The sequence below is a fragment of the Arachis ipaensis genome, chromosome B01 (assembly GCF_000816755.2).
Source record: "Arachis ipaensis cultivar K30076 chromosome B01, Araip1.1, whole genome shotgun sequence".
NCBI lineage: Eukaryota > Viridiplantae > Streptophyta > Magnoliopsida > Fabales > Fabaceae > Arachis > Arachis ipaensis.
The window spans coordinates 131,265,472-131,277,626 of record NC_029785.2 but is presented as its reverse complement, the minus strand read 5'-3'; the positions used below and the strand labels follow the sequence as shown (position 1 = coordinate 131,277,626).

The 12,155-nt window shown below is 35.2% G+C and overlaps 2 protein-coding genes across 5 annotated transcripts; one reads left to right on the top strand and one right to left on the bottom strand.

The window, feature by feature from the left end:
• Positions 1,450-6,596, bottom strand: LOC107639238 (probable serine/threonine-protein kinase DDB_G0271682). 2 transcript variants are annotated; one of them, XM_016342721.2, is made up of 13 exons: positions 5,717-6,595; positions 5,034-5,448; positions 4,306-4,954; positions 3,983-4,023; positions 3,619-3,687; positions 3,425-3,525; positions 3,225-3,303; positions 3,013-3,111; positions 2,764-2,832; positions 2,627-2,676; positions 2,446-2,527; positions 2,214-2,308; positions 1,450-2,120 (listed from the first exon to the last, which is right to left on the bottom strand). In XM_016342721.2, exons 1-13 carry the CDS (start codon positions 6,139-6,141, stop codon positions 1,994-1,996), a joined length of 2,301 nt encoding a protein of 766 aa, XP_016198207.1. In that variant the 5' UTR covers positions 6,142-6,595; the 3' UTR covers positions 1,450-1,993. The 2 variants fall into 2 exon arrangements, with proteins under 2 accessions (XP_016198207.1, XP_016198213.1); XM_016342727.2 differs by lacking the exon at positions 1,450-2,120 and having other exon boundaries at positions 2,214-2,319; positions 5,717-6,596.
• On the top strand, positions 8,553-10,357 carry LOC107639229 (30 kDa ribonucleoprotein, chloroplastic-like). Of its 3 annotated transcripts, none has more exons than XM_021105362.1 (2): positions 8,553-9,475; positions 9,521-10,357. In XM_021105362.1, the coding sequence occupies exons 1-2, from the start codon at positions 8,970-8,972 to the stop codon at positions 10,152-10,154; spliced, it is 1,140 nt and encodes a 379-aa protein (XP_020961021.1). In that variant the 5' UTR covers positions 8,553-8,969; the 3' UTR covers positions 10,155-10,357. The 3 variants fall into 3 exon arrangements, with proteins under 3 accessions (XP_020961021.1, XP_020961016.1, XP_016198196.1); XM_021105357.1 differs by having other exon boundaries at positions 8,554-9,466; positions 9,512-10,357; XM_016342710.2 differs by having other exon boundaries at positions 8,556-10,357.

Genomic DNA, 12,155 nt, shown 5'->3' with positions numbered 1-12,155 from the left:
GGAAGATTTGAAGCATGGTGTGGCTAAGATCTTTGCCACTAAAAGCAAGATTTCAAGAAGAAGCTTCAAGATCTTCATACCAAGAATAGAAGCAATCGGCCTCGGTCAGAGAAGAAGATCTCTATGGTAAAGTTCGTTTCTATTTTTGTTCATCCAAGATAGAAGGTAGCTACTGGAGCTACGTAAAAGAAGAAGCAAATATAGAAAGGAAGGAGCTATCAAGGATCAGAGATTCATCAAGGGTCAATATTCTTTCTTGGAGCCAAAGTTAAGATCAAGGGCTGAGAATGAAGAAGCTTGATGAGAATGGATGAGAGAGGTACATGCATGTTGGTTTGCTTTTCGGTTTTCCCTCTCTCTTCTCTCTGTCTGAACCGCTGTTGTGTGTTGGAGAAGATGTTACTGACTTGGTTGAACTGGTTTCAACCTTGGAAGCTTCCCCTTCTATAATAAGGGTGAACGGCCAATGTGTGTTGGGAAGATGTTACTGACTTGGTTGAACCGGTTTTAACCTTAAAAACTTCCCCTTCTATAATAAGGATGAACGGCCAAGGGTTGAGACAAGAAGAGAAAGTGAAAGCACAGAGTTCTCATAGCTACCCAAGCTTCCTGAGTTCTTCTCCTTCAAAGATGTTCATTTTGTTTTCTTTTTCTTAGTATTGTCTGTCTGAGTCTCATGGTAAAAGGCAAACATGGTGAGGTTTGTAAGAAAAAGTCAATGAGAGAAAAAAGGCCGTGATCAATATTAGAGAAAAAGTCATAGATGTCTCAGAGTTTTTTTGTACACTTATTTATTGTGTTTCATGATCCTATGGGGATTCTTTTGCAAGTTGGGTTAGAACTTTGCGGTTGAAAACTTAGTATGTGACCAAATCAAGTTCAGATTTAGGGATAGAATCTTGATTTGTCCCAGATAGGAATGGGTAGTTCCTAGGAAAAAATTGGTATATGTAATCTGATGATTATAATAAAATTCCGTCATTATTGTGATGGAGACTGGATGTAGACTGCATTGCAGTTAGCAACTAAATTAGGATACTTCTGGGTGTAAATCTCTCTCTCTCTCTCTCTTCTACTTCTATTCTGTTTCTGTTGCACTGGAGATAAAATTAAAAAATATCTCCTAATCGGTTACGAGACAAAAAAAATGTCTCTTGACTGGTTATGAGACAAAAAGTAGAAATATCTCCTAAAATAATTTAAAGAAGCAGAAATTAATATACAACAAAAAAGGGGCTAAGATTCAATCCCCCTTCTCTTAGCCACTGATTACCATCTACATCCAATATTAAGAAAAGCAGTCAGCCATAGAATGTAAATGCATGCATTTGACTAAAAGTATCTATGACTATAATTATTCAATTAGTTGAAATCAAAACAGGTCAATCAAATTCTGAATAATTTTCAAATGACAATGGGATTTGGCTAAGACTAAGTAGCAATTCGTTGCTTAAGTGGATAATGATACAGATCCAACTATAGCTAACAACACTTTTATAAAGATGACAAACTTTCTTCTTCTGATCTACTAGTCAAATGAAAACTATTTTTCTTTCCCTTTTGGTTTCACTATCAGCTGTACAACTTTTAAGTAGTGGTGCAAACTTTTTGCATAGAAAGACTACATATATATTTTTTTTTTGAGGCCGTGGGAATAATCAAATCCAATTGAAAAAGACTCAGTTACAAGCATCACCACCAATGAATTGAAGAAACATTATGGTGTCACTAAAGAAAAATAAAATGACTAACCCAATCACCATCAAAAGTTTAGCAATCTCCCCATCTATTATTTTTCCAATCATTCCAGCCATCTCCCTTCATTGTAAGGTAAATGTTGATGAACAAAGAATTCAGAGCACCAATTCTAAATGATTCCAAGACCATCTCTTTGGATCAATTCATTTACTCGTTTGGTAAAGTATGTGCCAAAAATATCCTTATGCCTCGAACACACGACAAAAGAAAATAGCTCCAAGGTTGTGTCTACTGTCTAGGACTCCTTTTGGGGGCTTTCCCCTCCGGCCGATCGAGCAGCTTGGAGCTGAATGGCATACTGCCTTTGCAGCTCTCTAAGCTTCTCGAGTAGTTCCCGGAATGTTGGACGGGAAGCTGGATCACTGGTAGAAACAGATGAAGTTGTAAGTTATAATACTATTTCTTTTGGATGAGAAATAAAAATAGTTTTTTAACAAAGAGACGAGCATGCACACCGATGCCAGCAGCTCTCAATTATAGAAGCCCATCGTGGATCAACATCTTTTGGAATTTCAAGTCGCTGATCCATGAACCCCACGGCTCCAATCACCTGCAATGTTCCTAGACGAACAATTAATCTATATGCACCCAAAGTGATACACAATTCATGTGATGTCTATCATTCTAGTTTGAGTATCTATTTTTTTCAAGATACTTTCAAGGTTTACATAAGCATGAAAGCAATACCTGCATTGAGTTGAGATTATCCCAAGGGATCTTTTCGGTTGCAAGTTCCCATAATATTACTCCAAAGCTGTATACATCGGACCTGAAGTTCCCAAGGACAAGCAAAATGAGTTTTCAAGGACTCAAATTTCTTTAACAACATTTGACAGAAATCAAAGAGGACATAGGTTGGAGGACATACTTCTCATCTGAGGGTTCGTTACGAAGAACTTCTGGTGCCATCCATTGTGGCTACAAAACAGAAAAATGCTACAATCAGAAAGATGTGTTGACAATTTTTTTAGCAGCCAAAACATAAAGAGAGACAGATGAACCTACTGTGCCCCTCCCTGTCTTCGTCGTGAGAAATGTTTCATGCTTAAGACGTGAAAGACCAAAGTCACAAACCTGTAAAGACATGTGATGATATTATCTAGCTTCATTGAAGACAATGATAGAAACATGTACCCAAATAATAATAATAACAATAAAAAACAGCAATGCTAGAATCATCAAGCAATCAAGTGAAAGTTTGAAACAGTACAACCCAACATTACAGAAAATGTTGAAAAGTAGCGAGTAGCACACCTTTACAGTCCAATTCTTATCAACTAGAAGATTTGATGACTTCAAATCTCTATGGATGATAGGTGGATTGCAGTGATGAAGATAATTCACACCTCGTGCCTGCAGACAGAAAGTATTCTGTAAGCATACAACAGTACTTCAAACACAGAAATTTTCTAAGGCATCAACAAAAGTCAGGGTTCTGATGGCAAATACTATTACCGAATACTCACAATATCCAAGGCCATATGAACTCGTCGTCTCCAGTCAAGTTTCGGCGTGTTTCTGTGTAACAAGCGACACAAGCTTCCACTGGATTCAAAAAGGAATGCACAGAACACTAATCAGCCCAACTGAATACTCTTTTGACTTGCAAAACAAAAACATCATCAAAATGCTATTAAATGGGTCATAAGAGAGGTTCAGAACAAACCGTGGGAGAAACTCTGTCACGATGCAGAGACGTTGAGGTGAAGTCACTGCCCCCATAAAGAGAAGAATATTTGGGTGCCGAAGCCTTTTAATAACAGAAACCTTATTAAAAAAGAAAAGAAAAAAGATGAATAAAAACACATTTATAATCTGTGTTCTAACCAAATCAGCAAAAGAGACTACGTGAAAGCATACCTCTTGTCTGAAGGAAAGTATCACATCATCTGAATATTCTTGCTTTGAGAATACCTTGACCGCAACATCCTGAAAAATAACAATATAAGTTGTCTGTGTAGTTTCTGAATGTTTAAAAAGCTTATTCAAACATTGTCAGGTTTACAATCCTTCTAGAAATGCTGTGATCCCTTAACTTAATATTTAATAATGCTCAGTTCACACATTAAAGAACCTTCTAGTTGCAAATTCTGAATGTATGTACATGTATATATGAAAAGAAAATTGTTGTTGATATCTTAAGTTTTTCTACATTATTAAGTCCCAGAATAATGCATTATGCATGTATCAAAACCATAAACTAAAAGAAGAGAAAAATACATACTGATCCATACCACAGAGCATGATATACAGTTCCACAGGAACCTGCAATTAAAAAATAAAGTGGTAAACAGGTAAAGCATAAGAATGCAAAATGCAAGTAGGTGCTATATAAAAATGACCAGAAATCCATAAAGAATCAACCAACTCAAACATAAGAAGTCCAATTACAGCTAACATGTCAACATTCTTTCTGGTAAATACTAGTTCTTTTGTTAAAGCATGCATTACTGTCAAACGGTTTTTTTCTCAAGAGTCAAGAATGTCAAAAACTTATTCTATAACTGATTATTAACAAATAAATGCTTTAGTTAAGAGCATGACTACCTTGTCCAATTTGTTCTCCAATAGTCAGGTCTTCCCACAAAATTTCATAATCCAAGCAATCAGTGTCCACATCCACTTTATTATTGACAGCACAACTTCCGGCACTTCCACAGCTGCTGGCACTACTTGTGCTGTTAATATTGATGGACGAGGACCAGGATCCTGAAGTCTCATTGTTACTAGGGCGATTCCTTTCACCTCCTTGTCGTTCTTGCTTCTGATTAACTGACTGATTTTCTTGATGATCATTTGACAAGAAAGACACAGCAACACGGACATCCTTTGCCTCCGATCCTTCTTGATCATTTGCTTTCCATGGCCATGCCATTGTTTTCTTTTGAATCCATGCTTCAGCCCTAGACGTTATAATCTTGTGAATAGATTTTCCTTCACTATCATCGGCAGATTCTTTCAAAGTTTTTCCTTGGGATCTTTCCTCACCATGAGAAAATATACCAAAAGGGGACTGCATCACATCACCTCTGGGTGTGCTAGCTCCACTGGAATTAGCATCCTCTCTGTGGTCTGCAACACCAACTTCTGAGAAACTATGCTCAGATTGATGACTTCCTCCGTTCCCGCTTTCACGATCACCGTTATTTTCTCCGGTCCGGATTCTTGACTTAACTTTGTTACTTACCTTTGATGCCTGTTTAATGGTTCTAACATCAAGACATGCTATGCTATACTAGTATAAATTACAGAAACATGAAAGTTACAGCACTAACCAAATTCGAGAACTTGGATGCTATAGAAGTTTGGAGAGGCTGCTGAGTATCAAGGCCAAGTTTATTTGAAATGCTACTTCTAAGAGGCCTAGAGCCTGAACCTGATTCGGCATTGTTTGCACCCAAGCACGGAACTCTCGTTTCAACGAAGAGCCGCGAATCACTCGAGACACAGATAATCCCAACTAAACTTCCATCATCATCATAGAAAGGAGTATTCGTCGCCACCACCAAGAACTGCTCTCCCATCTTATTCTTGACCGGGAATTGCCCAGTCCAGCTCTCTCCCATTACGACACGGTTCACAATATCATCAGCCAAGGCAAAATCCCTGGGGTCAACAATCAGCTCAATCCCATCCTGCCCAAGAGCTTCCTCCGCAGCATAACCATACAGATTTTCGGCACTTGGGTTCCTGCAAAATCATTGCAAATCAAATCCAAGAGAGTGAAGGGGCGGAAAAAACTCTAAATGTAGGTCCCTCACTCCCCATAATTCATGCAATCAACAAGACAATACAGGACAGACCATATCAAAACCAACATGCACATCCATTTTTAGCTAAGGACTTGTCATCTCCAAAATCCAAATCATATATACACAATTCAACAACCCATAATAATACTTAACCACACCCCATTGCAACAAAATGAAAACTTCTAAACAAAAATAGAAAGACTGACCAGTAGATTATCCGAGAGGTAAGATCCAATATATGAACGGACTGTCCCATTGACTGCAAAATATTAAGATACTGTCTATCAGTAAAATTCACGGCGGAAGGACCACACTTTGCACCACCACCTCCTTCACCTTCTTTTTTGGGATCACTGCGACTCTCTCTCTGCAGAGGTGAAGATTGCTTAAAGGAACAAGAGCCTCTCTTCCATGCGGCAGCTGAGGCTCCATCGGCGGGTCCCCTCTTCGGCGGTGCACCCAATCTAGAACGCTGCGGAGAGACGGAGTGAGACCTCTGGCGATGGTGGTGGTGGTGGCTTCTGGTGGCATCAGAAAGCTTGAGCCTTGACATCTCTTGCTTGAGATGCTCGTGACCTTCCTCTAGCTGCTCGATCTTCTTCATAAGCTCTTCCGTTGGTGGCGTTCCCATTTTTTCTTTTCTTCCTTCTTCTTCTTCTCTTCACACAAATTCAACTCAATCTTTGTTTTTTAGATGTGCCTCCCACCAATAACAACATTCATTTCCATCTCACACTTCCACACACCCACACCCCATAAAGAAAAAGTCTCCAGCTTTATTATTCACTAACTCACACACACTCTCTCTCTCAGAATGCTAACAGAAACCAGAAAGAGATATGTTATGGGTTGAAATTGATTAGACAAACTTTATTTCTCATCATTTTTTTCAATTGGATGTCCTATGTCAATATCTCTGACTCTCTCTCTCTCTCTCTCTCCTCCGGTCAATAAAGCCAGACGTTATTTAAATTTTTTTTTTATTATACATATTTTTTAAAAAATGTCTCTTTTTATTGCTTGCATTTCCTGGTTTATCTGCTTCTTCTTCAACCCTGGTATTGTGTTGTGTATGAAGTTAACTGTTCTTTGGTCTTATCATTAATATATCTCAATCCAGCTATTTGGAGCAAAGCAAGAGTTAATGATATAGTAACACTTCCACGCGCCAACTCGCGCGTGTAAAGCACAGAAGCCTATAGTCCAATCTGCAGAGCGCGTCACCATTCCTAACGGCCATTAGAGAATTTGCTTCACTGTCGTAAACTTATTCTGTCTTTTTATTATAAGTTGCTTCTTTGATATTGGTTCATTCTCACATTACCAAGTTAGCACTTTTTATTTTATTATATTTATTGATTATATTTTCTCTCAGAAGGCTCCATTTTTTTTTTCTAGTTTTATTCAGTACATGATATTTCCTTTTTTTTCTCTTCAAGTTTTTCTTTTGTCTGCAAATACTTTTTTTTCCTTCCATTTTCGGGTTATGTTCATTGGACTGATATCTTCATGTTTATGGACATATTAGAAAAACAAAATACCTATATTTTTATTTCTCACATTTTTTTTTCATTTCTTTCCTCCACGGAATGTTTCAATTTTTTTACTTATAAAGATACATAGTCGCCATTTGGTCCTAGAAATCAAAAGTCTGTTGCATTAAAGCTGTCTAAATCAAATATAGTTTTGTGTCTACTGTTTTGGGTAGATAAATCTGATTATCACAAAAAGAAATGTGTCATTAAAACAGAAGAATCTATGGGATTTTTTTTTTAAGTTTTTTAACTACATATTTCAATTGATTGAAGTATTTTAAAAAAAAATATTGATTTATAAGTTATGACATAATACCTTAGTATAATTAAATTATATGGAGAGCAAAAAAAGCATATCCATATTTTAAAAGTAATATTTAAAATTTATTTTATTACCTTCATAATTAATGATGATTGTGTTACATCATATCATGAGCACGAGGTATGGACATGTTTTCTAGAAGCAAAATACTCTTTTATTATTCAAATCCTATTGTGTGTGAAAAGTGAAAACACAATACTACTTTACTTCTATTAGACTTCAATTTAACTAATTTCGTGATTACTCTTTACTCAAATATGTTTTTTTGAGTTATCAATTTAACAAAAAATTATCTGTGCTTTATAAATTTAAAATATATTGTGTATGTGTTTTATTTTTATTTTTGAAAAGTATAAATTAGTTTCTAAAAGAAATACTAATAAAATTTTTTACAATAACTGAGAGATACATTATGACTAGGATAAAAAGTCTTAATTTAAATATAACTTATTCATATTTATTATCTTATGAGATTTTATTAGTGTTTTTTTTCAATGAGACTTTATTAGTGTTTTTTTTCAATGACTAATTTGTCAAAATCTTTAAAAACGTATTTATCACTTTATTCTTATTTTAAATATTAAAAATAATTTTACCAAATACAATTTTTTTTAGTTTGTACTTATTAAAAGTCTCTGTCTTTTGTTTGTTTTAATTTACCAAATATAGTTTTTACAACTTTTAAAGAATTATATTTAAAATGTTACTTTTAATAAATAAATATTAATGTATGAATATTATTAATACTCTTAATATTTTTTATTTATTGAGTATTATGTAACATTAATAAATGACAGATGTACAATAGAATATAAAGAGGTGGCTAGTATAATAATATTTTGACTCGAAATTGATGTGGGAGCAAGTAGAGTTAGTAAGTTAATTATATTAGTTAATTGTAATAAGGGAACACAAGTTTCATATTGTTTAAAATAGTGAACTTTGTGTTATGTATTAGTCTCACATCGTCTAAGTTATGAAGGCTTTTCCTTCTTCCACTTATATAAATAACTTAAGTACCTTCTATTTATAAAATAGAATTAAACCGAATATGAAATAAATTATGTGTTTATTTTTCTCTAAAGTCTCTGAAAGTTTAGCCAACCAAAATAAATTTATGGCTAATTTTACTATAATAAAATGGTTAACCTTATTAAAATTGATAAATCTAAATTATGTCAACGTAGTACCGTCAAAAATTATTATATCTGATAACATCTCCAGAGTCACACACGCAGTCCAGCGCCACCAACAGTGTGAATGTGTGATAGAGCTCTCCACTCTCCACTCTCCTTAGTCATAGCCCAAGACCCCTCCACTCTTCGCCGGCGGAGCGACACAACAACAGTGGCATCCCGTTCAGCCCTCGCGACACAGCAACAGTGGCAGTGCGGTCGCCTTCTCGCCTTCCTCCGTTCCGTAGCCGCCGCCTCCGTTGCCTTCCTCCGTAGCCACCGTTTCCTTCCACCGTTCGCAGCGCCGTCGCCTTCTGTGCAGTTCCAGAGTCGAAACAGTTTAAAAAACCGAAAACCAAACCAAAGTGCACCGCAAACACCTCTAGTTTCGGGTTAGCCCTTTTTCTTATCCAAAAGGGAAAAAAAAATGGAAGTTATGTCTTTTTGTGTCACATTCATCAAATTTCATACATTTGCCTTTCTGAAACCAAAAGTAGCAACAACCCAAATTCAGGGCCTTTCACTACCCAATAATAGGAGCAAACATTGCAATCTTTATTCATCTTCTTCTTCATCTTCAAGAAGTATAGCAGCAACAGCAACACTATACCCTTCCACCACACAGAAGAACCGCCACTGGATGGTACTCATGGAGCCTCCACCTCACGGTGTCACTTCCAAGTCACAACTCATCGATTATTACGCCAGCACTCTCCACAAAGTCCTTGCTAGTGAGAGAGATGCTCAAATGTGTATATATGATGCTTCCTACGATACACACTTTGGTTTCTGTTGTGACATTGATCCACAAATAACCTCCCAACTCACAAGTTTACCGGGGGTCTTGTTAGTTAGGCCTGATCCGGATTTCAGTTCTTCGGAAAAGGACTATAGTCTATCAAGTGGTCAAGAAGGTCTGCTATCGAATTCAAAACTACAATTTGAAACCAACATGTTATTCTTTCTTGAGAATTCAAAGCATTGGCTTGTTAGAATTGATAAACCTGCTGTTGGGATTGTTACAAAGGCTCAGATGGTCGATTATTTTGTTCAAATATTGACCAAGGTCATGGGAAACGAGAAGGATGCTCAGATGTGCATATATCATGTTTCTTGGAAAAAAATATTTGGTTTTTGCTGTGAACTTGATGACGACTGTGCACAGGAGTTAGCTGGTGTGCCTGGTATCTTATCAGTTCAACCAGATAATAATTTTGAGTCAGAAAATAAGGATTATGAAGGTAATAACTTGGAAAACAGTTTGAGTGTGCAAAAATCTTTTGAAGCAAGTCAGGCAGCTCCCCTGCGAACGAAAAAGCTTTTTGTGACAGGACTATCGTTTTATACATCTGAGAAAACCTTACGCGCAGCATTTGAAGGCTTTGGTGATCTTGTTGAAGTCAAAATCATTATGGATAAAATTTCCAAAAGGTCCAAGGGTTATGCATTTGTTGAGTACACCACAGAGGAGGCTGCAAGCGCAGCATTGAAAGAGATGAATGGCAAGATTATTAATGGATGGATGATAGTAGTGGATGTTGCCAAGACTAACCCACCAAGGCACAACAGGGTCATGTCAGGCCATCAGTTTCACAAGCCAAAAGCCTTTTAAGGTATTAACTATTTCTAGCTCTCCGCTCTTATTTATCTCAACCTTTTTAATATCAGTCAAGATAATACAAATCGAAATACTGCAAAACATAATAGAATTATGTGCAATTGTTATAGTAAACTGTTCTCAACCTTAGGAGTCATTTCTATTTTATTTATGTTTATCCTGTCTTTTCCAGAGTTAAATCTTAATATATTAGTTGACTTGGGCTTGTATTAGCAAAAAAAATTATATTAGCTATCTTTTTATATTTTATTATAAAACTGTCATTTATTAGTATTACACAATATCCAATAAACAAAAGTAGTAAAGGTACTAATAGTATTTATACATTAATAATCTCTCTTAGTATTCATACTTTAATAATAAATTACTTTTGAAAAATCAAAATTTGACCAAATCCGGACTGAGTTTATTATAAGAGACTTTATTTAATGAATTTTATTTATTTGTTCCAAAATACTTTTGGCATCAAAGTGCTATTCAAAGTTATTAATACTAGTATTTAAATAACTTTATCACAAAAACTATATGAATAGAAAAACTACTAATATCTTCACATTTCACACACATCATTTTGTTATCTTTAAACTACCAAAATAGTTCGGGAAATTTTATATCATTGACAAAATTTATATCATGGAACAAATATCTTTTATGATTTTTTTTTAATGATTATTATCTAAGTATGATAAGAAAATAAAAAAAATGAAAGTTTCTCATAATAAATACGAATTAAACAAAATAATTATTAAAAAAAAGAGATATTCTCCATATTTATAAGCAATTTTGGCATCTAAGTTCATCCAAATAATTTTAGGTCACGCGTTTTTTTGGCTTTCTTCTTTTCTCACGCTTCTTCTCTTCTTCTTCTCTTCTCCCACGCGCTTCTTCTTCTTCTCACACTCGTTTAAGCACGGAGCGTCTTCTTCTTTGGGTTCCTCCTCCTCATTCTTCTTTTTCGCGTTCCTTCTCCTTCAAGTATTTTCTTCTTATCATCATTCTTTTGTTGTTTGTTGTTGCTGCTGTCCTCCTTCTCTCTCTAGTGAAGAAGCAGTAGAAGATGAGGAGGAAGAATTTTAAATTGTGCATAATAAAAATGAACCGAACATGTTATTATGGTGAAACAATTGTATACTACTAAATGAATAGAACATTATCCATTATATAAATTCAAATTCGAACAGCTTTCTGCATAATGAACCGAACAGAAACAATTGTATAGTACTCAATGAATGAAACATAATCCATTATATAAAATCAAATTCAAACAACTTTTTCTATAATGAACCGAACACGTACTCATGGTGAGACAATTGTATAGTACTAAATGAACGAAACATAATCCATTATATAAAATCAAATGCATAATGAACCGAACGCATACTCATGCTGAAACAATTGTATAGTACTGGATGAACGAAACATAATCCATTATATAAAATCAAATTCGAAACACCTCTGAGTACAATTTAGAGATTATCAATTCAATTCAACTCGATTCAGATTCAAAACACCTACGTCCATTCAATTCAATTCGATTGAAAAAATAATCCATTAGCAAAATGTTGGTGTTGTTGGTGATGACGATAACGAAAGAGGAGAAGAAGAAGAAGAGAAAGAGAAGGAGAAAAAGAAGAAGAAGAATATGCGTGAGCGAAGAAGAAGGAGGAGGAGGTATACGTGAATTTGAAAAAAAAAAGATGACGTATGCGCGTATTTGAAAGTACAAGAAGAAGAAGCACAGGGGAGAAGAAGAAGAAAAAGCGCACGGAGGAGAAGAAGATAAAGCGCGTGTAATGACGCTTTTTTAATGAGAGTAATTTTTGTTGGTGTTAGACCTACTTATATAAAACTTAGATGAAAAAATATTTGGATGTATAGGCCTTTAAAAAAAATCTAAAATGCAACAAATTCACTATCAATGTTAAAAAGAAATGTTTATATATTGTTAACATCTTGAGTAATGGATTAACATACAAATTTTATCCCAATTATTTA

What these genes read in the sequence shown, in the direction of transcription:
- LOC107639238 (XM_016342721.2), bottom strand. Translation starts at nt 6,141, where the DNA reads ATGGGAACGCCACCAACGGAAGAGCTTATGAAGAAGATCGAGCAGCTA. An exon ending in GTGACAGAGTTTCTCCCACG is followed by an intron (nt 3,304 to 3,424) that starts GTTTGTTCTGAA and finishes TTTTGAATCCAG; the next exon opens with TGGAAGCTTGTGTCGCTTGT. An exon ending in ATAATCTCAACTCAATGCAG is followed by an intron (nt 2,309 to 2,445) that starts GTATTGCTTTCA and finishes GGAACATTGCAG; the next exon opens with GTGATTGGAGCCGTGGGGTT.
- LOC107639229 (XM_016342710.2), top strand. Translation starts at nt 8,970, where the DNA reads ATGGAAGTTATGTCTTTTTGTGTCACATTCATCAAATTTCATACATTT.